Source organism: Diabrotica virgifera, chromosome 6 (assembly GCF_917563875.1).
Source record: "Diabrotica virgifera virgifera chromosome 6, PGI_DIABVI_V3a".
NCBI classification, from domain to species: domain Eukaryota; kingdom Metazoa; phylum Arthropoda; class Insecta; order Coleoptera; family Chrysomelidae; genus Diabrotica; species Diabrotica virgifera.
Window position 1 is genome coordinate 133,831,702 of NC_065448.1, and position 27,392 is coordinate 133,859,093.

Sequence of the window (27,392 nt, forward strand, 5' to 3'; positions counted from 1 at the left end):
TATATTGGTAAGGTCATTCGACCTACCTCAGTAACTAGTTTCAACTGCTTTGGATCAGGAGCTTTAACATGATGATGGATTGATTAGTCCGAAAACTTTTGTTTGTAATGAACTAGGGATGTACCCACTTTTAGTCCAACTTGGATCTATTTTAGAAAAAAAATTTAAATAAATTATATACCATCTACAAGGGAAGATTTTTAATTCTTTAGTAATTTTTATTATGGTATACAGCCAATGAGAGGGATTCATTGCTTTTTATATTATTGACATACATTTTACTTGAGACCGTTCACATGCTAACGCGCGTTTTATTTACGTTACACGTATGCTGGAATTATTCATCACATATAGAGCAATAATAAGCTATGACAGTAAAGCTATGACAGTAAAGAAATTGGTAGAACTAGTCAAAGACACTATGCTGAACACAGAACGTACAGTGAACATCTAAAGTAATTTGACTGAGTTGCTCCACGTTAGACAAACAGACGCACAGCACGTAGTAGCGTACAAATTATAAAACATGCAGAAAAAGCAAAAAATGCTGGATTCGTTTTCCTGTGTAGAAAGATCTCCCACCAAAAGAAACTCCACCAAAATTTTGATATTGCTCCAAGTGTTTAAGGAAGTTAAAAAAATAATATTTTGAAAATAACAGTTCTGCTCCTTCGCAGCTTGTAGGAATACATAGTTTTAATTTATTTCTAATTATTTCCAATTGTTTTTATTCTTTTTCAATTATTTTTACATTTCTTTCTTTCTTTTATTATGTCTATAATATTTTTTTCTGTAATCCAACGTTTTTTCATTTGTGTTGTTTTGTACCAAAAACATATTGAAAAGTTTTTTGTATATTAGTTCTAGTCTCATAAATAAGTAAGATCTCATAAATATAACCTAGAAAGCTTGAAAGAAGACTCAACGAAATTTCTATATAAATTACGACTGGCCACAAAATTACAAAATGTGGGACGAGAAAATATAACAGCGGAAGAATTATACCAGCAAATTAAAAAATACATTCATGAGGCTGCAAGTGAAGCTTTGGGGTATAAATACAAACATGAAATAAAAAATACAGATTGGTGGTCGGAGAATATGCAAACGTTAGTAAACAAGAAGAAAACTGCTTATCAGAAATGGATGTCAACAAGAAAGGAGGAAGATCACAAGAGATATGCAGCATTAAATCGAGATGTAAAAAGAGAAGTAGTGAAAATTAAAAATGAGATGTGGGACCGAAAATGCGCAGAAGTGGATAGGTATATGGGTGGAACAAGAGTTGGGCAAGCGTGGAAGGTAATAAAGTCTCTCCAGAGGGAAGGAAAGGAAAAATCTAACATAAAGTTAATAGATCTTAAAAAGTGGAAACACCATTATGAGATTTTACTGACAGAAGATAGATGTAAATTCCAAGAGATCGAAATGGAAGAATTAGCCGAACATACACAAATAGTTGAGATAACAACCGGAGAGTTAAGCGAAGCCCTCAAAAGATCTAAAAACGGTAAAGCAGCAGGACCTGGAGACATCCCAATTGAGTTGGTAAAGTACGGACCAAACATATTACATGAGATGTTGGTTCAACTATTTAATAAATGCTTAAAAGGACAAAATATCCCTGATGATTGGAATGTTGGATACATCAGCTCAGTATTCAAGAAAGTGGATAAACGCATATGCTCTAATTATAGAGGAATAACTGTTACCAGCTCAGTAGGGAGGTTGTACGGTCGAATAATAAAGAAAAGAATAGAATCAGAATACGAAGACATGGAAGAACAAAGTGGATTTCGTGCAGGAAGATCGTGCACTGATAATATATTCGTTCTACAGCAGGTAATAGAAAAACGGAAGGCAAGGAATCTATCTACCCACCTATTGTTTGTAGATTTGGAGAAGGCATACGATACTGTACCTTTGAAAAAACTGTTTCAAACATTGACGAAGGTAGGTCTCAGTAGAGAGTATGTGGATGCTATCGCAAATATATACAAAAATGCAAGAAGTGTCGTTAAAGAAGGAAACTTTATATCTGAATCATTCCCTATATCAAAGGGGCTTAAACAGGGATGTTGTCTGTCTCCGACTTTATTTAAAATATATATTCAATCATCGCTAGAGCAGTGGGGGAAACAAGTATCCGGAATGGGAATAGACATAGGCAGTGATAAATGTCTAACAACTTTGTTTTTTGCAGATGATCAGGTAGTCGTAGCGAATGATGAGGAAGACATGGACTACATGTTTAGAAAACTAAAGAAAGAATATGAAAAATGGGGCGTCAATATGAATATGTCAAAGACAGAGTATCTTAAAATAGGGGATGATGAAGAAGATCCAGAGAACAGAAATTAGAACCACGAAAAGATGTAATGAATATAAATATCTCGGATCTATAATATCTAAAGAAGGCACTACCAAAAGAGACATCGAAAAGAGAACGCAGCAGGGCAAAAAAGCGGTAAACATTCTGAGCTCTCTACTGTGGTCTAAAGATATAAGGCAAGAAACGAAATTGACAATCTATCGTACCTTGGTAGAGCCTATTATGACTTATGGGGCAGAAGTTTGGCAGATGACAAAAAAAGATAGGAAAAGAATAGAAGTAGTAGAAATGGATTATCTAAGGAGAGCGTGTGGTATATCTAAAAAAGATCACATCAGGAATGAAGATATTAGAAGGAGGACACATACTGTATATTCCAGTGTAGATAAAATTGAAACTAGACAACTAGTGTGGTATGGTCACGTGAAACGAATGAATGAAGATAGATGGCCAAAGAAAGCTTAAAATTACATACCACACCAAAGAAGAAGAAGGGGAAGACCTTCAGTTGCCTGGGAAGAAAATGTACGGCACATCATGAAAGATAGAGCCATCAAAGAAGACGAATGGATGGACAGAAAACGATGGCGGTCGAAATGCGAGAAGCGGCAGAGGCTGTAGGAACCTCGCTGATAGATAGATAGTTCTAATCTCATCCCACTGCTGTTCTACGTGTTTTTATATTTAGTTATCTGATAGTTCAGTTTTTTGAGTATTGGTTGTAACCGTTTTTGATTTCAATATTTTCTAAAGCAGTAATATTATATCTAACAATTTTAGAGACCCTTTAATTTATTTTATCCTTATCTAAAGTCGCCAATTAGAGGGTCCTAGTCTCTAAATGTACATCAAAGGAGATACTGCTCACCAACATTTTGGCTCAACTTTACAGACGATTAAATAATAGTCGCTCAATCATGAAGATCTAAACTATATGGCCTGAAAATTGATTGAAGGGTATGATATATACAGAGTTGAGATAAAGTATGGAACCAAGCAAATCTCTTTGAAACGAAAAAAACAATATTTATGAAACTTTGCATGCAATTACAGTGACGCAAAAGGCATCTGATGCCATATTTTCGTTACTACTCCACTTCCGGTTTCACCGGAAATACCCTTAACTTATTTACTTTAAATGGGACACCCTGTATATTTTTTGCAGATTTTAAAAGAACTTGTTATTTTTAATTCATACATACCAAGTTTGGAAGTAAAAACTATTAAAACAAGAAATAAATCTCCTTAAAGTTAAAAAATAAGTTAATTTAGTTACGTTACACCAATGATATTAAAAATAAAATAAAAATAATTTCAAATGTTGAAAATGTTTGCTGTTTACCTCGTGACAACGTGCAAGCCTACAAATAAATTCGTCAGTTACTTTTTGCAAGATTTCTCCACGTATTAGTTCACATTCATCAATTATTATTCTTTGTCTCAAATCCTGCAAGCATGTTGGTCGCCTAACGTAAACACGTAATTTTAGATAACCCAAAGAAAAAAATCTAACGGGTTGAGGTCCGGAGAACGAGCGGGCCACTCTATGAATCCTCTACGTCCAATCCATGGATTTGGAAAATTCACTTCCAAAAAATGAAAATTCACCATAACCTATTATCATTAATATTTCAATACGATATTTTCCACTTAAATGAACCATTTTTAATACAACTTATTTCTGTCAATTAGTTCAGTAACAGTTTTACCTACTATACTAAATTCAAATAAGTCATGCAGTGCATGTAAACAACAATTTTAGTCTAGAGTATAGATAAGATGGTACTCGTTTATTTCCTATCACGTTGTATCAATACAAAAAATTATCTACAGGCACTTTTTAACAAACAAATTTTCTCTATCAAATTTGGTATGTATTAATTAAAAATAACAAGTTCTTTTAAAATCCGCAAAAATATATAGGATGTGCCATTTAAATTAAATAAGTTAGGGGTATTTCCGGTGAAACCGGAAGTGGAATATTAACAAAAAATATGGCAACAGATGCCTTTTGCGCCAGTGTACTTGCATGCAAAGCTTCATAAATATTGTTCTTTGCGTTTCAAAGGTATTTGCTTGTTTTCATACTTTATCCCAAACCAGTATATGGAGTCTATACAGGGTGTTTCATTAATAATTGTCCATATAGTAACTGGAGAAAGGTTAGCACAAAATATGAAGATTTAACCTAAAACACTTAAATAAAATGTGGTTCTTTACTGAGTTACAAGGTGTTTTATCTAAAAATTTAAAAACTATTTTTGCTCAGCATTTTAAAACTGTTCGACGTATCCTTTTCATACTTGGCAAAAAGTGCGACTACTAAAAACACTACTAAATTATGATATACAAACGTTTTTAGCTACTACCAGAGGCGTACGACAGGGGATGGTGAATGGTTGACCCTTCTCAAATTCTACGCCACTGAAGGAATTACTATTTTAGTGCCATTTTTAGATTCTCCAATACTTTCTACGTAAATAATATACTTTTCATTGGTAACGATAAAGTCATTAGTTTTCGAGATATTTGAAGTTAAATATGAAACGGCACCGTTATTTTGATTAATTTTTATAAGATTCATATGTATAATTAAAATTTAAAAATTATTTGTACCCAGTACTTTTAAACTATTTGGCGCATCCTTATCATACTTGGCAGAAAGTGTAAGTACTGTACGCCCTACTAAAATAAGATAAATAAATGTTTCTAGCTACTACCAGAGGCGTACGACAGGGGATAGTGGCTGGTTGACCCTTCCCAAATTCTACGCCACTGACAAAATTGCTATTTTAGTGTAATTTTTTGATTTTGCAATACTTTTTATGTAATTAATATACTGTTCATTCGTAACGATAAAATGATTAATTTTCGAGATATTTGAAAATAATAATGAAGCGACACAATACATTAATCAAAATAACCGTGTCCTTTCATTTTTAACTTCAAATATCTCGAAAACGAATGACTTTATCGTTACGAATGAAGAGTATATTATTTTTATAGAAAGTATTGGAGAATCCAAAAATTGAACTAAAATAGCAATTTCGCCAGTGGCGTAGAATTTGGAAAGGGTCAACAATTCACTTTCCCCCGTCGTACGCCTCTGGTAATAGCCACAAACGTTTTTTTAACATAATTTAGTAGTTTGTAAAGTACCTATACTTTCTGCCAAGTATTAAAAGGATACGTCGAATAGTTTTAAAATGCTGAGCAAAAATTTTTTTAATTTTAAGATAAAACACCCTGTAACTCAGTAAGGAACAACATTTAATTTAAGTGTTTTAGGTTAAATCTTCGTATTTTTGCTGAGGTTTCTCCAGTTACTATATGGACAATTATTAATGAAACACCCTGTATGTAAGTCATTAAAAATAATACCAACTACTTGTTCATTACAGGATACAGTATTTCTCATGATCATCTTTCAGTGCGTCACAGTTTTTCGATTTCTTTCTAACGCATTAAATTGTATGTGACAGAAAAAAAGGCACGTCGCTGATTACATTTCGTCGGTGACATTTTTATAACATTTATTCTAGTTATTTTAGTTGTCGATAGATGGCGCCATAATAAAAAAATATTTTTTTTTAATTAGATAATAATATTACAAATATAATCTGGATAATTTATAAGACTATACAAATCAAAGAAAATGCCATTTTATAAATGCAAGAAACACATTTGATTTGTTTTTATTCCGAATTGAAAGTAAAATGTGACAACTGTCAGATTTAACTAAAATGTCATGTTAGAATAAATGTCATAAATGTGTATTATCACGGACTTACCCTTTTTCCTATAATTTGTTACGCACTGAAAAATGATCATGAAAAGGGCAATAAAAAAAAGGTTTCATATTAGTCTATATAACGACGATAAAGTACTGCTACGACTACAAATATCTAGGTATCAATATTTTGCACACAGAAACATTACAAAAAGCCTCAAGAGAAAGAAATACGCAGATAGAAAAGCCATCATTATGTTAAAACAGTATTTGATGGGATATATTATAGAAAAGTATCACTCTAGACAGCTCTGAAGTATGGTCACGGAAAGAAAGAACACTAGCAACGCTGAGAGCAACGGAACTGGATTTTTGGAGAAGAGCAGTAGGAAGATCTAGAAGAGAAAGGATTACTAACGAAGGCATTAACGAAATAATGCGATAATAACAAACGATCAATTATAGATGACTCATCTAGATGACAAAACAACTTTTCTGGTTCGGATTTGTACAAAGAACGGATGAAAAATGAATAAAAATGGAAATAATTTAATGGCAACCAGAAGGAAACAGAAACTAGATAGACCGAGATAAAGTTGGAACGATGGAATAGACAAAGACCTGAAAGAAAGAAACATGGAAGAGGGTCTATATAACAACCAGACTAAGTGGCGATTAGTCGCAACCAGAGTGGCGATTAGTGGCAACCAGAAAAACGGCGGAGAGTATTATAAACAATCAAAAGAATGTTCAGATGTGAGAACTTGATGGGAGAACGTGAGTCTTGACGTAAGAATAAATTTCAACAGTAAAGCTGAAATTTGTTCAACATTATTATTGCATCACCCATGTGATGATGCAATTCTTTGTAATATTGTCACAACTCGTGGTATATCGAAGATGAATCTTAACATACTACTCAATAATATATTTCTTTCAAAAGTATTATTAAGGTTTATTGTTTTTCTGTCATAATCCATGTTTCTGCGCCAGATTGTGCAATAAGTCGTATGATGGTTTTACATAATATGTCTGATACAGTCGTATACGAAACGTTTGGAAAAATTATTCTGGATCACGGCCCTTTGACCAAAAATAAACTTGCATTAGAAAACAACATAAATGATACCTTAAATTCCGTGTCAAAATAATAATATAAATGCGTGATAATTAACAATAAAATATAATTAACCAAATAAATGAAATTATTTTGATGCATTTTTAGGGAATTAATTGGTAGAGCGATTCCCTTGGTTCAAGTGTTCGAAAGTCGTGACGTGGATTGGGCTCGACCAATTATGGCTGCTAGTACAATATTTGTAGTTTGTCTTATACTAACCGAAATTCTGCCGTCTGTCTATAACTCATTTGTAAAACTGGCCAGCAAAGAATGGAGAATATTTGTGCCCTCAATTCAGTACAGAACTTCTGTGACTGGTGCACCTATTTTAGCAATATTTGCAGCAGGTAAGGTTAATTTGGCTTAAATAAAAATGTAATCGTTGTTAGTTTGATAATTTAATTTTTTTTATTTTATATAATAAACGTATGTTCCAGGATAGACGCTTGTTCTTCATATGTCTTTCAACCCAGAATATTTTTATGTCATATAATATAGAACCATCAAAAACAACCCTTTAAGGAGGCAATAAAATCGCTTATCTCTATGGTCGCTAGAAGCATAGTCACCATTTTGAATTATGTGACATGCTTATTTTATTTAGTTTTTATTTTAGTTTATTTACACTTATTTGCAATTTTTTGTACTTACTTACTTTTACTTACTGTACTTTTAGTCGAGGAAATGAAGCTGAAAAAATGGCAAAACCTCGCAATTTTTTTGTCCAGCATCGATTTGTACAAAAATTTGGGATTAGGCTCATTACACCCTCTAGTTAATTTTCTATATTGAGCCGTTGTACGCTTTTGGTTTTGTAAGGGTGAAAACTACCCCTAGTTTTAAAAAATTATAAAATAACATTTTAAACTTTAATATTGTCAACATTTGGTTTTTATTAGTTACATAATTAATGTTTTATGCTTTAAGATATACTATCATAATATTTCAACCCTTAAAACCACCCTTGTTGGAGCTATGTATAAAAAATTTACTTATCCTAAAATAATAATTTCGGCTTGCATCGATTTACATAAAAATTTGAGATTAGGATCATCTCACCCTGTACTTCATATTCTATATCATGCTTAAGGGCGTTGATTATTTTTAGGGGTGTAAACAACCCCTTATTTTCAAAAATTATATAAAAACATTGTATACTTTGATATGGGTAAAATTTGGTTTTGATTGGTTAAATAATGATTGTTTTATACTTTAGGATATAATATGATAATACTTCAACCCTTATAAACCGCCCTTAATAACATTACAGTTTTTATAAGTAGATATTTTAATAGGTCTATACAGAAAAAAAGTAGAATTAAAGAATTACAAAAACATTTATTTACACAAAAATGCGAATTTACAAATACGTGCAAATACAAATACAAATAGTTTTTTAGTCATCTTCCAGTATACGAACCGATTCTGTGGTATTATACATACATTGAAAATTATCGATAAGCGGACTATCCGAATTTTTCGAAAAAAAAAATTCGTTTTATAAACATAGCTCCTTCATTTTTGGCGGTGAAAAAGATTTTTCAAAAATGACTTTGTAGGATTTTTGAAGAGTTATCAGACTGTGTAAACTAAATTTCGTAAGATCCCTCAGTTTTTAATTAGGGTGGGTTTAAAGGGCTCGAATAAGGGGGAGTTTGCTCGTAAATAGAGGTTTTAAACAGCTATATCTCGCTAACTGTTCACTGTAATGAAAATCTGTGCACAAGAAAATTTTGCTTATTAAAGAGGCTACAATTTGGTAATCTATCATTTTTTCCCTATCTCCAGTATTTTCGGAGATATTTTGAAGTAAAAGGTAAAAAATGGGAAATTCCAAAAAATTAATTTTTTTTATGCTCCAATTTTTCTAAAATTAGTTCTTTCAAATAGGTCAAACTTCTTGGATGTATTGATAATACAATTATAAAAGGAATTACAGAAAGTTGAAGACCAATTTTTAATCAGGAGGGTAGTTAGGGGGATGTTTTCACTGATTTTTTCGTAGAGAAAAGCAGGTACCGACCTTTTTTTGATCATAAGTCGCTTACTTTTCAGACTAGAATCTTTTTATTATTTTTTTTTGAAAGCCCTAACTTTATACTTGAAAAAAGATTATTTAAGTTTTCCTCTAAAAATGCAAAGTTTTTCCGTTATTTTACTTTTAATATTTCAAATTATGCATTTGACGAAAAAAGCTAACTTTAACATGCCGTATCTCGGTTTGTATTGGTTTTAGCGATATTACAGAAAAATAATTTGGTTTGTGTTACTAAAAGATACAATTTTGATATCTACAGTTTTTTTGATTAAATGCATATTTTTCGAGGTATTCTCAAAAAACCCTCTAAAAAAATCGATTTTTTCATCGAAAAACTGTTACTTTCAAGCGCGAATAACTCGAAAAATATTAGTTTTACGAAGAAAATGTAAAACACATTTTTTTCTTATAATCACTTTTTACATCGATTTACCTAGTTAAAATGTAATAAAAAATTCCCGCCCCCGAGATGGGGTGGCAACCACCCCCAAGATTTTAGCGTACGGCGGCATGATATAGAAAATTATCCTTGGACTATTCCCTACCTTCTGTGAAAATTTCAAGTAAATCCATGCTGGACGAAAAAATTGCGAGCCAAAATGCTTCATTTCTTCGACTATTTATCATGTCCGGACATACCATTCACAAAATTTCTGCCCAGTATCGGGCTACGTCGGTTCCATCTTTGTTGGCGAGCCACAAATCTTCGAGGGTACACCGATGAGGACAATTTCTGCATGTAAGAATATGTTCCATATTCTGTGTTTCTCCACAGTCACAGTTCACATATTCCTGGTCTATTTCCCCCAATTTACCATGTTTGGCAGGTCCATTGAACCTGAAAAAGAGGAAAATACTTAAACGGTTCATCCTGCCCTGTTTCAAGGAAACTTCTCCTGGATTTTAGTAGCTTTCGTGGTGTTCAAGCTTTGTAAAGGGCATGCTGCACGTCCGTAATCTGTTAAATTTTCTCTATGTGCTCTGCAACGCCTCTGCGTGTTGAGGGTTCTGCAAAACCCGCCGCTTTATATAGATTTGAAAATGGTGTTGGTTTCATGCTCCCCGTTACTATCCTGCATGGTTCATTTAGCGCAGTATCAACTTGTTTGGCGTGGGCAGACCAGTCCCAAACAGGGCACGCATATTCAGCAGTTAAGAAACACAATGCCTGTGCCGTTGTTCTTAAGACGCCAGGACATGCACCTCATCTACTTCTCGTTAGCTTGCTGAGTAGTTGTGTTCCTAGCTGTTCCTAGTTGTTATTTTCCCTCTCGTTTTTATGCAACGCTGTCTGTAGGTGAGGGACCGGTCCAGAGTTACTGTAAGATGTATAGGTTGGTCTGTGTGTTCTAGTGTATTATCATTCCACGCAATTTGGAGTTTTCGCTTGGCTTCTTTTGCGTGAAAGTGGAAGGCGCAGACTTGGGTTTTAGAGGGATTGGGTCGCAGGAAATTCTGGAGATAGTACTCTGTCATTGTTTTTAAGGCAGTTTCTAGTTTCTCCTCCACTTTTTCAAAGCTATTTCCTTGAGCACATATTGCGAGAACGTCAGCATACAGGAACTGCTTAGTTTCAGTGGGCGTAGGTTGGTCGTTTGTGTATATATTGAAAAGTATTGGTGCTAATACACTGTCCTGTGGGCGGCCATTTTTTGAACGTTTCTCCTACTTACTTTGCCCTCCAGCATAACGAAAGACGTCTGTTTTGCAGTAAGGAATATACGAACTTACCCAGATGGTGGCCATTGAGAGTGTTGTATAATTTTCGGAGCAATGTTTTGTACCTTATTTTGTCATAGGCTTCTGTCAAATCTACGAAAGCAGGCCCTGTTAAGTTTTTCTTTAAAGCCCTCTTCAATATGTTCTGTTAGTGCGAGGACTTGACCGGTGCAATATTTGCCGGGTCTGAATCCTCCTTGTTGTGGGATGAAGTGCCTGTCGACATTATTCTCTATTCTTGCGAGGATGAGTTTCTCGGATAGTTTAAAAAAGTGACACAACAGCGAAATAGGTCTGTAGCTACTGATTTTTTCTGGGTCCTTTGCTGGTTTTATCAAGGCTATTACTTTAGATTTTCTCCATGATTTTGGAATTTTGCAGTTTTTGTAGCACGTGTTATAAAATTGGAACATCCAGTTTTTTGCTCCTTGGTTTAGATGCCTATTTGTACTAACTCTATTTACTAAAACATAATTTATATGATACATTTATCCCCGACAATAATAGGCGCTTATATCAAATACACATTTTACATTCAGACTGATATTATAAACAAAATTTCCTCTGTGTAAATGGTTGCGATTCTACTTCGAGACTTCTCTACGTAAGTCCAAGTAACGGTTCTCCTTTGTCGCACCTCCGTCGAACAATCTGGACTACTCTACAGACTATGCTGCCTCATCTCGATCATTCGGTCTTCATAGTGACTAGATATGATCAGGGCCGGCCTGGTAAGGGCACGTACGCTTGGTTATCGTAGCAATATATTATGTGATCAATTCAATTATATGTCTCGATCTTATTACGATTTATTTCTTTTTGTGTTTTTCTCACAATTATTGTTATTAAATTTTCTAGTTGTATGGTATTAGTCGTATATGTACATTCTTTCACGGTTTTTGCTGTAAATTTTAAAGAACCGCTTGGATTGACATGAAATTTGGCCTACACATAGCTTACATGTCAAATAAAAAAAGTGATATAGTGCCGATGCGTGCTTTTGCCCTGGGGGTGAGTTTCACCCCATCTCGAAGGTAAAAAAATATATGTCCAAGATAAGTCCCGAAATGGATAAACTGACTAATTTTAAGTAACTTTTGTTCTATAGAGTTTTTTCACCAAATCAATACTTTTCGAGTTATTTGCAGGTGAATATGTCTACCTATACTAGGTATAGTGACGTAATATATACACCATGTTTTTCACTTTTTTACGTGGTATATGTTTCATAAGAATTGTTTTCTCGACCAAATACTTACTTTTTGAGTTATTTGCGAAAAACCGTCTGAAAACGTGGTTATTTTGTAGAAAAATTAACATATTCACTCGCAAATAACTCGAAAAGTATTATTTTGGTGAAGAACTGTATAAAACAAAAGTTGCTTAGAATTGGTCATTTTATCTATTTCCGGACTTATTTCGAACATATATTTTTCACCCCCAAAAGGGGGTGAAACTCACCCCTAGGGTGAAAGCACACATCGGCACAATATCACTTTTTTTCTTTGACTTATTAGCTATGTGTATGCAAAATTTCATGTCAATCCAAGCGGTTCTTTAAAATTTAGAGGTTTTGCAATATTTTAACTTTAAAGAACGTACTAACAGAAGAATTTTTAATTTTCCACATCATTTTTAAGTTTATAAGATGTGAGCAATATTTTTATTTTTAATGAACAATTACAGTATGCGGCAAAGTGAACAGTACTGAAATGAATTTTGAAATATACATTATACAGCATTGCAAACATTATTCACTACGATGTCCCCTATGAAACGGATGATTAAAATGCCCTCCGTTCAGTTTCAAGCATCTTTCGTAGCATTCAAGAAGATTCTCAATCATCAGTATGTAAGCTAATGCTGTTGAATAGCAAGTAAATAATCTTGAATTTTAGTCCGGAATTCCGGAATTTCAGACGGTGGATTGGTTTGAAAAACAGCCTCCTTCAGCATTCCCCATATGTACGCAACAGGTGGCGTTAGGTCTGGTGAGTGCGATAGGTATGGAAAATCATTGCTACGGGAAATAAGGCGATTTCCAAAATGATTGCGCAGCCTTCGAAGAGACTCCCTGGCCGTGTGACAAGTTGCCCCGTCCTGCTGAAACCATTGTTGGTTACCCACTTGTCGTGTGTCTGATCCATATTTTATTCGTAGGTTTCAGTGGCAATGTATTTTATATGGAGGTATTCACATTTATTAAATGTGAACTGGAACCTCCGATTAAAATACGAATCCGACACACGACTAGTGGGAACGGGCTGTAAGTGGCATTTTTCTGGCACTACAAGATCACTGAAGATTGTGTAGAACTGACGTGATAATGTAATATATTATGTTCTCTGTAGCGCTCCTGATTAACAGTTAACGGTGTTCTATCATTTGATTCAATGAAATACGGGCCCAATATGCCATGTGCAGATACAGCACACCAAATGGTAACACGGTAAATGTGAAAGGGCTCGAGGATTACGTCGGGACGTTAGAATCCAAGAAACCGCATTGTCTGCTTGTAAAGCTAAATGCGTCGGCAACTAATTTTAAGCTTGAATCGCTTCGCGACATTTCCCGTATGACCGAAAATAGTAGGTAGGTACTCCACGATAATATATTTTTCTGCAACACTGAGAACCGTCCTGAAGCACCTAACATTAAAACGATATTCACATACGTTATAACGACGTTCGAAAACCACTCAGCGCGTTTTAGTCCTGTCGCCAGGGGGGGTACAACGGCCTCCTTAATTCAGATGGACTTACCCAAGTTTTTTTTATTTATTTTGACCCGTAGAATACGAATTTTTTGGGTAACAGTTGATCCGGATGTCGATAAGATTGTTATAGACAAAGAACTTGAGGAATTACATAACAGTGATTTCTCGCAAAACAAAACATCTTTTTGTATTTTTTGGGTCATTCTAGGCAAAAATGCTCTGACAAGTTTTTTCGTAGGATGCATAGTTTTCGAGATAACCGCGGTTGAACTTTCAAAAAATCGAAAAATTGCAATTTTTGAACCCGAATAACTTTTGATTAAAAAATAAAGTAGCAATTCTGCTTACCGCATTTGAAAGTTTAAGTCAAATTATATCGGTTTTGATTATTTTCATTGCTAAAAATGTATTATTTTATTGGTAAACAAAGCTATAAACACCTAGTGCGTGAGTGATGTTTTCAATGATTTCTCATTTAAAATCTAACGAGTAGGTAGAGTAGCTACAAGTGCAAGCGAGGCAATTTCTACGTAGCATGCGTTAAAACGCATGTATTAGGCACGGGAAACACTATGTGTTTATAGCTTTGTTCAGCAGTAAAAATAATAATTTTTAGCAATACAAATAATCAAAACCGATATAATTTGACTTAAACCTTCAAATGCGGTAAGCAGAATTGCTACTTTATTTTTTAATCAAAAGTTATTCGGGTTCAAAAATTGCAATTTTTCGATTTTTTGAAAGTTCAACCGCGGTTATCTCGAAAACTATGCATTCTACGAAAAAACTTGTAGGAATATTTTTTGCTTAAAATGACCCAAAAATACAAAAATATGTTTTGTTTTGCAAGAAATCGCTGTTATGTAATTCCTCAAGTTCTTTGTCTATAACAATCTTATCGACATCCGGATCAACTGTTACCCAAAAAATTCGTATTCTACAGGTCAAAATATATAAAAACAACTTGGGTAAGTCCATCTGAATTAAGGAGGCCGTTGTACCCCCCCTGGCGACAGGACTATTTTGGCACATTACATATACAAAATTGATCCATACGCATTTCAGTACTGTTTATTTTGCCGCATTGATTCAATAAAATTGTGTTTTGATTAGAAAAGTTTTGGAGTAGTCCTGATTTCTTTCATTATATATGGATTTTGGGCTGCTGAATCCGAATATGAGGTTTGGGGACAAAATTTCTTTCCGGAACATTGAAAAAATCGCGGAAAATGCGAAAAATTTCAGTTTTTTCCCTTTTTTTTTTGGTCAAATCTCGAAAACTATTAACTTTTAGTAAATGGTCTGTAAACAGAAATTAAAGTACTTAAAATTATCTACAAAAATCACTATTTACTTTTTTCTTCAGACAAACCGTTTGGTCTAAAGTACAAGTTGAAAATTTCCAATTTTTTGCAAAACCAACTTTTTACATTCCAAAATTTTATTTTGTATTAGGATGCTGTCATTTGATAAATTTCTCCTAGTTATCTGTACAAATAATAAATGTTAGTTCATAGGTATGGTATGTCTCTTGTGACAGTTTACATCAGTCCATTTCGTCTTAAGAGGCCGGGAATGTCTCTGCTTTTCCCTTAAAACCACAGAAGATCAGGCACAGATGGAGTCACAGTTTCAGTTGGTGTGAACATTTCCTTCGGATCTGTTATCTTGATTTCTGATAAACCTTGAGGTTTTGTCCTTTTAAAATAAATTAGTTGAACAGCTCCCTGACTTCCATAAACCTCAGGCGCGGGTTTCTTTTTTATCCGAGGAATGTATTGCTTAGGAGCTACCGCATGTTTTGGTGCAATACAAGAAATGCCACATGTGACGTGAAAAGTGTGGTATTCGTCGACTGTATGTACGTTAAAATCAGCGTTATCGTACACCTGCTGTGTAAAGCACGGCAGGTCAATTTTCTGCGGATCGCCTGCGAATGCTGACACTTCCAGGGGAACAGCTTCTGTATAGGATGAGCTTCCCCAAAGAGGAAACTACATCAAATTTTTTTCTTGAGCCATACTTTTTGTAGAGAAAACGGCCAACCCTGCAAGAAATGGTGAGACCAACTAGCTGGGCCTTACTGCCGCTACAAGAATTTGAGCAAGCGCGTTGCTTATCTGGAAGTGTCAGCAATCGCAGGCGTGTGGTACTCCTCAAAACATGACACTACGTAAAGACCGACTCCGCATCTTGCACACATGTATCTCGATTCGCTTCTTTTTTTTTTCTGGTCTTTTCTGTGGCTACAAACGCTTCACCTTCTAGGAGCTACCTATAAGCGTTGCCACCAGTGCTACAATATAGCATGTATCTAAAATATGTGAACAAATATATACGGCAATGGGTCCGCATGACCTGTCTTAGGTGCCAACATTTTGAGGCTTTGGGAACAATAATCTAACATTTTCGGACATATTTCTACGGCATTGGGACACCAACGAGTCTAAAATTTTATAAGCAACGCATATTTTCGGCTTTGTTAAATTGAGACCATAACACCTTGAACGTATATATACGGAGGCTGGGAATACAGACCCACTTTTAAAAAACATATATATGCAGCGTTGGGACAGAAAGGGTTAACGTACATACAATCGACGGATACCACACTTTTTACGTCATGGGTCGCATTTCTTGTACTGAGCAGAGAGCTGTTCAACTAATACATTTAGAAAGGAAAAAATCTCAAGGTTTATCAGAAATAGAAATCCGAAGGGAATGTGCATACCAACTGAAACTGTGACTCCATCTGTGCCTGATCTTCTGTGGCTCTAAAAGCAGAGACATTCTCGGTATTTTAGGATAGAATAAATTCATGGCAGCTGTGAGAAGAGACATACCATATTCATGTTATGAACTAACATTTACTATTTGTACAGAAAACTAGGAGAATTTATCAAATGACAGCATTCTAATAAAAACTAAAGTTTTGGAATGTAAAAAGTGGGTTTTGCCGAGACCGTTAAAAATTGTCAATTTTCAACTTGCACTTTAGACCGAACGGTTCGTCTGAAAAAAAAAGTAAATAGTGATATTTGTAGATAATTTTAGGTAGTTTAATTTCTGTTAACAGGTAATTTACTAAAAATTAATAGTTTTCGAGATTTGAGCAAAAATGCGGAAAAAAGCTGAAATTCTTCGATTTTCTCGCGATTTTTTCAATATTCCGGCAAGAAATATTGTCCACAAACCTCATATTGGGATTCAGCAGCCAAAATACATATATAATGAAAGAAATCAAAACTACCCCAAAACTTTCCCACTAGGGAGCTCGTAGAGTACAAATTGACTGAATCACATACCATATACGGGTAGCTATCAGTATAAATAATTTTTGCCAAACGTTTACAATTAAATATTTGTACACTAGCAAATAAATTAAAGCGTTTTAGTTTTAATCAATGTAACATCCAGATTAATAGAATAAATTGTAGCCGATTTAATTCTCTATTTGTTATTTCAGGAAGTTTATCAGCCATCCTCGCATTTGCCTGTCCATTGTCGCATTTAATTAAACTTTTGAATACAGCGGCTCTATTTAAATGCGCTCTGCTTTCCTATTTACTTGTTTACAACAGATATAAACCTGAAATTACCTATGATTATTTAGGTAAGTAACATTTTTATTTTGCTATTATTTAATTTAGTTATTTATTTATATGCACAAGAGACCTTTAATACCTAGCGTATTTTTATAAAACATGATCATAAAATAAATTAATTACAATTATTTAAACAATACTCAAAGTTAAATATGAGGGCTATTTGTATAAAAAATCTCTTATGCCGCCGAGAAAGATTGCGACGTGCTGTGAGAAATCTGGCAACGTTGCCTGGCACATCAACTCTCGCTCTCTTCCACTACACCAATTTCGCCTGGTTGCGATGCTCAGTATCCGTCTAGCAGAATTCGAAGGTAGAGGTCCACTGTTACTAGCAATATGAAATTCATGCTGTGATACGTTTTTTAAATGCACAATAAATTTCACCTATTGACATTCATCGTCAGTTCATCGAAGGTTGTGGGTAAAAGTGCATATCGCTTCAACATGTTCGCAAATGGTGTAGAGAACAATAATAGAGGCCGAACAGAAATTCATGATGAATCTGAAGGCCTTCCGTTCAGATCTTTTACGATCTTTGCCGACCATTTGCGAACATGTTGAACAGATATGCACTTTTACCCCAACTGTGATTAACTGACGATTAGTGTTAATAGGTGAAATCCATTTTTCCACCCTTTCTCAGCGGTATAGGCAACCTTTCGTTACGAATGACCCTCGTATATACAAATTTATTAACTACTCTGAAGAACCTGATAATAGTTATTTATGTACCAAGTCAGTAAAGTGACTCTTTATCGAACGAGTCTGATATTATGAGCCGAGCGAGCAAGGCGAATAACAGACGAGTTCGATAAAGAGTCTTTACTGACGTGGTGCATACAAAATTTTATCGCCAATCATAAAAAACATTAACACTTACTTAACACTTACTTAATTATATCCTTCTAATGAAAAAAAAATGTGTGTGTACTTAGTCCTTATAATATCTAAGTATGTCAATAACCATTAATATTAAACTAAAAAGTTTTCCTTACGGGGGATTCGAACCAAGTACTGACACGTCCTAGCTAGATACACATACCGCTAGCCTACGCAACCACTTGCTAGACACGACCGGTATTAAGTATAACAAGAACAAATAGGCAAGTAAAAAATGTAAAAAAATAATTGACATCAAATGAAAAGACATTATACATAAATCATGGTAGATTCAAGGATATGAAAAAGAAGTTTACGTACAATATAATATGTAATAGTAATTTTATTTTTGTTGAATTACCTTCATCATTAAAAATAATCGTTATCAGGTGCATTTAATAAGAAATTTAGCACTTCTTCTTGCGGCAGGGTTTTTGATTTTTTGGGAATCTAATTCCTTCCTTTTTGTTTCAAAAAAGCTGTAAGTTTTTTTTATAATTGCTAATATCGATGTCTTTATTTGTGGTCAAAGTTGCCTTTAACATTGAATAATAGGACCACTCCGATCTCCGATGGAGAATATTCTTTAGGCAATTCAGAGAAATATGCTAGTAAAACACTTTCACTATAATTTGTAATACAATTTTTTTCACGCCATGCTTCAAATATGTCATATTGCCTATTGTATTTGTCGATGGATTTTTCTGGGAGAAGCTCTGAAACTGCCTCTAACGATTTCTTGCGTATTTCAGGTGGCGTTTATGTAATTTTTTCCATTTACAAAGCAGCACTACTGTACTATAATTTGATATTCGTTTTAAAACTTTTATTACAATAAATACAATTTTCAATTTAAATTTTTTAAATATGACAGTGATGACAGGTGACTTCTGCATGCCGCTTTCGATTTTTAATCGATAGATAGTTATCAATATTGAATAATTACTAAATTGGTAAAACTTTTATTAATTTTATATGAATATAATTGCAAAATACTACAGAATTTCACTTTTTGGCATAAATTTAATTAATATTAACGTAAATTGTGTACAATATTTCCAATAATTAAAGTAAATAAATTTTAAGTTCACTCAAATAAATAATCGATTACTGCCATCGACCACTCACATTCAATCTCGGTTAATTTGATTAATCGCGGCAGGTAAAGTAGAATTCTTCTTTCACTACAATAAAGTGTTACTTTACTGCCGCAAATGGCGTCAAACAAAAATGACGGTCGGCGATAAACAATATTTCTCCATTGTTTTGTGTACAGTAAAACCTCGATAGAACGGACCTCTATTTAACGGACTTCGGATATAACGGACAAAAAATCCGATCGAATGAAAAATAAATTTGAATGCAAAAAATATGAAAAATTGAATTCTGGAATAAAAATTGGCAAGGAAAGGATCGCGGCACTAGTTTATACTCAAGCCGATGGATCGCATGGATTGACTGTTATAATTATTGGCAAATCTCGTAAATCTATATAGAGTTGTCAAATATTAGAATGCATCATCTGCCCGTTTCATATTATCGCTCTAATAAGGCATGGTTCACCACAGATATTTTCAAAGATTGGTTTTTTTTTAAGAATTTGTACCTGCAGTGAGAAAATTTCAAGACAAGAAACTGGAAATACCGCCGAAAGAGGTGAATTGTTTATTGATTTTAGACAACACTTCTGCTTATCTCCCTGAAAATATTCGTCATTCAGAAGATGGTAACTTTAATTGAATCGTTTTTTCCAAAAAATACATAGCTTATTCAACGCATGGATCAGTGAATAATTTTGGCAACCTAACGAGTATATTGTAAAAAGTTTTGTGATGAAGTCGAGAAGTAAGAAAGTACCAAACAAAACTTAATTCCTCTCTTAACTTAGAGATTTGTACACTGTATCTAAAGTACTACGGCATATATTTTCAAAAAAAAATTTTTTGATTGGTTTTTAACCTATTTTTATATAACGGACTTTCGGCTTTAACGGACATACCGTCCCCCCAATTAGTCCGTTATATCGAGGTTTTACTGTACTTTTATTTTCCAGTCTCTCACCTTTACGTGTTTAAGGTCTTCCTCTACGTTATTCTTCTAGTTCGTTCTGGGTCTACTTCTTCTTTTGCGAACGATTAGTTTTCTGGACATAAATTGTTTTGCATTCTATTAACTGCTATTTTTTCTACATGTCCCAACCACCTAATTCTTTGTGACTTGGAGTGTTCTTCGTATAAAGCCATTAATTCGTTGTTCGTTCTTCTCTCCCACCCATCTTCTATCTTCCTTCCGCTGACTACGCGTCTTAATTTTTCCCTTTCTCATCTTTTCAGCGTATCCTCCTCCCTCTTGTTTATTGTCCATACCTCTCTTATTCATATAGGTCTAATAACTGTTTTATATATTCGGAATTTGCCTTGTCTAAAAACGTATTTTGAATTCATTAGGGCTCTTAAACTGTCTAATTTTTTATTCCTTTGCTATTCTGGTTTCGAACTTTCATTTCTCTTTTCTGTGTCATCGAATACTACATTCAGGTATTCAAAATTGACTACCCTTTTAAAAGTATAGCTTTTACCACTTACATACCTTCCACCAAAGTCTTCTTTTTTTGTCCCTCTTGTGATCATATTTATGGATTTATTTTCATTTAGCTTCAATCCGAATTTTTGCGCTTCTTCAATATTTTCTTCGTCACTCTTCTTAATTATTTAGCGGTTCTTGCTAACATCGTTAGATCAAAATATTTCAGATATATTTACGAATATTTTGTTGCATTTATACTTATAATATTATTGTGAAATGGGTTCGAGAGGAATTGCGTTATTAGATTTTAAAACGGCCAATAAACTGAACAAACGAAAATTTATTGAGCGCTTTGCCAATATGAGCAATTTCTATCTGGTTAGTGAAAGGTTCGGAGGACAACCTAGTAGGTTATACTTAGTCCTGTCGCCAGGGGGGATACAACGGCCTCCTTTATTCAGATGGACTTACCCAAGTTTTTTTCATGTATTTTGACCCGTAGAATACGAATTTTTTGGGTAACAGTTGATCCGGATGTTGATAAGATTGTTATTGACCAAGAACTTGAGGAATTACATAACAGAGATTTCTCGCAAAAAAAACATTTTTTGTATTTTTTGGATCATTCTAAGCAAAAAATGTTCTAACAAGTTTTCTTGTAGGATGCACAGTTTTCGAGATAAACGCGGTTGAACTTTCAAAAAATCAAAAAACTGCAATTTTTAAACCCGAATAACTTTTGATTAAAAAATAAAATAGCAATTCTGCTTACCGCATTTGAAAGTTCAAGTCAAATTATATCGGTTTTGATTATTTGCATTGCTAAAAATTTATTTTGTTATTGTTAAACAAAGCTACAAACACCTAGTGCGTGAGTGATATTTTCAATGATTTGTCATTTAAAATCGAACGAGTAGGTAGAATAGGTACTAGTGCAATCCAGGCTATTTCTACGTAGCATGCGTTAAAACGCATGTAAAGGCACGGGAAACACTATGTGTTTATAGCTTTGTTAAACAATAAAAAATAACTTTTTAGCAATGCAAATAATCAAAACCGATATAATTTGACTTAAACTTTCAAATGCGGTAAGCAGACTTGTTATTTTATTTTTTAATTAAAAGTTATTCGGGTTCAAAAATTGCAATTTTTCGATTTTTTGAAAGTTCAACTGCGGTTATCTCGAAAACTAGGCATCCTACGAAAAAAATTGTAGAAACATGTTTTGCTTAGAATGACCCAAAAAATACCAAAAAATGTTTTGTTTTGCGAGAGATCGCGGTTATGTAATTCCTCAAGTTCTTGGTCAATAACAATCTTATCGACATCCGGATCAACTGTTATCCAAAATATTCGTATTCTACGGTTCAAAATACATGAAAATAACTTGGGTAAGTCCATCTGAATAAAGGAGGCCGTTGTACCCCCCCTGGCGACAGGACTATACTCTTGTGTCGTGAGCTTTTCTCATTAAATGCTAGCAACAAGTTTTCTTAATAAAGTCTACATGGTAATGACGTATGAATGTAAATAAAAGTGGCACACCATAATTATTATTATCAGAGATAAACATTGTCCACCTTGGGTCAAGTGGAAAGGAAGACAGCACTTTAAACACAGGAATGGAATCATCAAAATAATATGATAACTATAATTAAAAATAAATAACTTTAGCATCTACGTAAAGGATTTCTGCTCTAATTAGTATAAATATTTCTCTCTGTTCTGGGCTTGATGAATTAGGTCATTCCCTATTCTAATCTCTGATGTTTCGTTACAATAGTTGTTTACATTACAATAGTTGTTCAATCCTCATATAAAAAAATTGTTGTGGCTGATTAGTTTCTTATGATTTCAGTTCACAACAGTAACATTCAGTATAGTAAACTACAAGGTAATGGCCAAAACTCGATATTACGAAGTAATCTTAATTGGACTACAGTCAAAGAGAAACTTAGAAATTGGTTTAAAAGGAAGCCTTACTACATTCACAAGTTAGGTTCTCCTACAAATATCACTCAAAAAATAGCCCCCAGGCGAAGAGTTGGTAAGTTTAATTATTATTATAAATGAATTTATATGTATATCGGTTAGCATGTTTAGTATAATACATTTCAGGGTTCTTATGTAAGTGTATTTCAAACTAATGTAAATTTTAAAATTCATACAGCTACTTATTCCTAAAAGCTTCATCGACTTTATTCGTTTAATTGTTTATCAGTTTACCTAAAACCTTTTTTCTATGACCGTTTAATAAAATGCTCATTATTCACTATTTTTGAATAGATAATAACACCCATTACTTTACCCGTGAGCAATAGTTAATTACACACGGTTCATTACTCACGGGCTGAAGTTAGGTTCAAGTGGTGAATGTCACTTTTAATATTAGTCTTATATAAACTGCAAATAAAATTGCCTTAACTATAACAATAATAATTGATAATTAATTTCGAAAAATTCTTAAATGGTTTTAACTGTAACAATAGGTCAGTATATTTTTTACTTTTATACATTGTTTACTATTATGAATTTTGACGTTAATTATTTTCAATCAAAGTGACATTAGTGGATTAGGAATTGAAATCTTATATTGTGTTATATATTTTAAATATATTATAACATATTATATATAGTTACATTATTATATTATATAGATATAGTTAAATGTAAATGTACATTATAACTTTTTAAAATACGTCCACCGATAATAGCCATTCCCTATTTATTACAATGACAGTAGGTACAAATACAAATTTATACTTATCTAGACTATTTCGTCTTGTGTTTTTTACAATACATAATTAAGACAGCATTGTTAATAGTAAACAATAAATTATTCAGCCGTGTACTATTGGTAAACAAAATTTATTCTTGTACACTATAATTTTAATCTCGCGTAGTTGATAACTATATTTGTTTACTAATTAAAATAAAAAAAGGTCGTAGAAAAAGTATAGCATTCTGCTTGCATTTAATGGCTATTACTCACTCTGATAAATTACGACACTCGCCTACGGCATGTGTCGCAAACTTCATCATCGTGAGTAATCGCCATCATTACATGCTCGTTGAATAATATACTATTATTACAATAGAATGTAATACAGACTTTATTACTCAGGGAATTTGAATGAAAAATTTAGAAAAAAGTCGACATATTCAGAAAATACTGCCATTATACTTTTTATAATAATATACAGATAATAATACATGCAATTTCTTGTAAAAATATGAAATTATGCTAGATATGCCATACATACAAAAAATGCATTTTGCTTATATCCGTGTCTCTAGATATAAGGATTAAGTCAAAGATACATATTTATTATTCACATCATAATGTCCTTTTAGAATGTCAGTCAGATATAGAAGACAGTTTTGGGAATCAAATAGAATAATAGAAGCAAACTGACAACATAGATTGATTTTTTTCATAAGACGAGCACAAAAATCGAAATTAGAAAGTATTTTAATTGAAGAAATCGGTAGAATTCTCAAAAGAAAAATTGGTGTTATTGGTAATATACGTGAGAAAAAAACTCATATAGTACAGGCATGTAAACAGAATATGTGAAGAATAAATACCAAAATTAATACTAACATACAGTCAAATAAAGAATGAAATAATAATGTTTAAGAGAACCGTGGCCATAACAGTAGCCAAGGCAATTATTCTTCTTCTATTACCGACTCCGCTAAAATGAAGGTTAGCTATAACTATTGCAGAATCGTCTCTATCTTCTGCTTTTCTTGCGTCTGTGCGTTTAACCCGGTCCAGTCGCGAATGTTGTTTAGCCAGGATATTTGTCGTCTTCCGGGACCCCTTTTTCCTTCGATTTTACTCTTCATAATCAGCTGTAATAACTCGTACTTATCATACTCTACTTTAGTCAAAAGTTCTCTGTCTCTTCTCATTATGTGCAACATAATTTCGTTCGTAATATGATCGGTTCATTGTATTTTCAAAATTCTCACAAAAAGTCACATCTTAAAAGCTTCCAGCTTCCTCATCAAGTAAATATTAACAGTCCAAGCCTCGGCCACAGCATAATAAACGAAACCAGCAAAGGACACTCCCCGATGCCGCCTTTGAAGTTGAAAAGTACAGAGTCGCCATTTTTAGCGTAGTACATCTCAGTGGTGATGTGATGTGTTCGTTCGTCAGTGTTGCCGATGTCACTATATGAAATTATATTACGCCACTGCTAAAACGATCAGATTTTTTCAAAAATTATGTTAAAATTTTTGATGTTGGTAGTTTCTAAGGGTAATAAAAATACATTAAGAAAAAAGTTATTTTATTTAACTTGTTAATTCAAAAATACTTGTAACAAAATTATTTGTAATATATTACACTATAATAAAACTACATCTGGAACGCTTTCAAATAAAATTTCCTCATCCTCATCTTGTGAAAATGAAGACTTTATGTGATTAAAATAATTTAACATTTTTTGTCTGTTTGAAAGGAGTAACATTCTTTTGCTCCTTCACTTTTGCTAACACTAATTTAATATTTGCTGACACATCGCATTTAAACGTCGACAGACAACGATATCTAAGAAAACGTGATTTTTTTTATTTCTGCATTGGTGCAGTATCAGTTATTGCACTAACTTTATTACCCGTAAGAGATTATTTTTGAATATTTTCTGAAATTTCTGCAAAAGATTAACAATACAATCGTCATTCATCGTCAATATTTTGTGTTTTGTCCCAATTATTGACATAATTCCCACAGGCATACGTATAAAATTATGTTAAAAAATATTTATTATCAGAATGTCATAACCCAAGTAGCAATTTTACGACCTGCAACCAATTTTGTCCTAATGAGACGTTAAATTTAAGGACAAAATTGGTTCACAATAAGCCTTAACCAAGGACAACGTCTGTTTTTCCTATGGACCAACGTTGCTGCTAATAAGTAATATAATCTGATGACCAACCGACATCGGGAATAACGACGTCAATTATTAGGATAAGGTTTGACGTTAAGCTGACGTCGGTCTTAACCTATCTGTAGTATAAGTGCAATTAAGTGGCATACATCAAGGACTACTCAACGTCGGGAATTACAACGTATTTTTTAGGATAGATGCCAACGTTCAGAGGACGTTGGTGTTTTATCGAGTATGGTAGACGTATTTTTCGGGAAGACGACAACGAAAATCCAACGTTGAGAATACCAACGTTAATTATTGGGTTAAGGTTTAACGTTAAGCTGACGTCGGGTATAACCTCTATACTACAATGTAATTTACTGGAAGACATTTAACGACTGCTCAACGTCGGGGATTACATAGTATTTATTAGTATCGAACCCAACGTTCAGGAGACGTCGGGTGTTTTCTCAGTAGGTATATGGTAGATTGCTGCGTGTACTTGCGGGAAGGTGAGAACGACAATACAACGTAGGTAATAACAACGTAGTACTTAAGTAAAGTTGTATACGTTAACCTGACGTCAAAGTTTTTTTTATAAGATACCTGTAATTTACTAAAAAACGTCGACGACTATCCAACGTCGTAAAGTAAATTTTCGACAATTGGTTGTTTAGTTTCCAACTACAAACGACGTAAAAATTTGTGATTAGGGCCTTGACTCATCTTGACTTATATGACTATAATATGACAGATATTACATTGCATAACATAACCTTACTTTTTTACACTTGGTTTTTCTAGTTTTTCTATAAACAGTATATTAACAATTACTAAACTAACTTAAATTTTCTTCCAATGTTTCCACCTCCACCAGATTAAGGCGTGCTCACGACGACGACCGGTCGTCGGGAGTCTGTCGTCAAGACCAGGTTGTTTGCGCTTACTTTAGGACATATTAGGTAAACCAATAGGTAAATTCGAGGTGTGCAAGGTAAAAATAGGTTATACTAAAGGTCGGCAGGGGGTGTCCTTGTCCAAATCAGTTCAAATGTAGTGCAATTTAGGTCGCGAGTCAAATCCGCCATTAATGAAAGATCCCCATGGTTCAGCCATTTTTTGAAACATAATGTTTGGCAATTTTTTTGCTAGATTTTAATGAATATTTGATTTTAATTAACGAATTTTGTTTATATATAAATCAAGGATAATTTTGTATTTGTCTAGACATAATAATATGTTTTTTTAATTACGATGGTTATTTCTATTTTTACCGTTTTGTTCGATTTAACCTGTAAATTTCTGAGGCGCTTTCAGTTTTTAGCAATTTTTATACCTAGTTTAACAGTACACTTCCTTGCGTTTGTAAATTTTGATGATTAATAAAATAATTATACAAGTCACTTAGGTAGGTTATATTCTGAATAGAGTAGGAACCTACTTAAATAAGTATCAACAGGCCGTCATGCATCTTAGTTTCTGATGATTTAATATCCTCCAAGATTATTAACGTATTTGGTAAAAATGAAGTGTGTCGGCCGTACTTCTGTGGTAGAGAATTTTATACTTTACTTTACAAGACCAAAGTCCTAAAAACTAACGTAATTTGACGATAAAATATCTCGAGCTGAGAAGTCGAGAGGGGGACGTCGAGGCAACCCGTATTTCTATTCCCCACTTAGGTGCAAATAGCGGTTTTCTGACCGTTGTCGCAACGTCGCGTATTAACGTTGGGGCATTTACTCCAACGTTAAGATGTCGTAATATTACGTCCAATTGCTTCTTGGGAAAAGTTAAGTAAATCTGATAATTATGTACAAATCGGAAACACTGTCGAT

General features: G+C 33.6%; 1 protein-coding gene across 1 annotated transcript in view; it reads left to right on the forward strand.

Annotated features, from left to right (window-relative positions):
• The window catches only part of LOC114332084 (probable cationic amino acid transporter), a 208,813-nt gene that overhangs the window by 133,802 nt on the left and 47,619 nt on the right, over positions 1–27,392 (forward strand). The window contains exons 6-8 of the mRNA XM_050652864.1: positions 7,288–7,529; positions 17,122–17,268; positions 22,527–22,715. Of these exons, the coding sequence (XP_050508821.1) occupies positions 7,288–7,529; positions 17,122–17,268; positions 22,527–22,715 (578 nt within the window). The remainder of the gene's footprint in view (positions 1–7,287; positions 7,530–17,121; positions 17,269–22,526; positions 22,716–27,392) is intronic.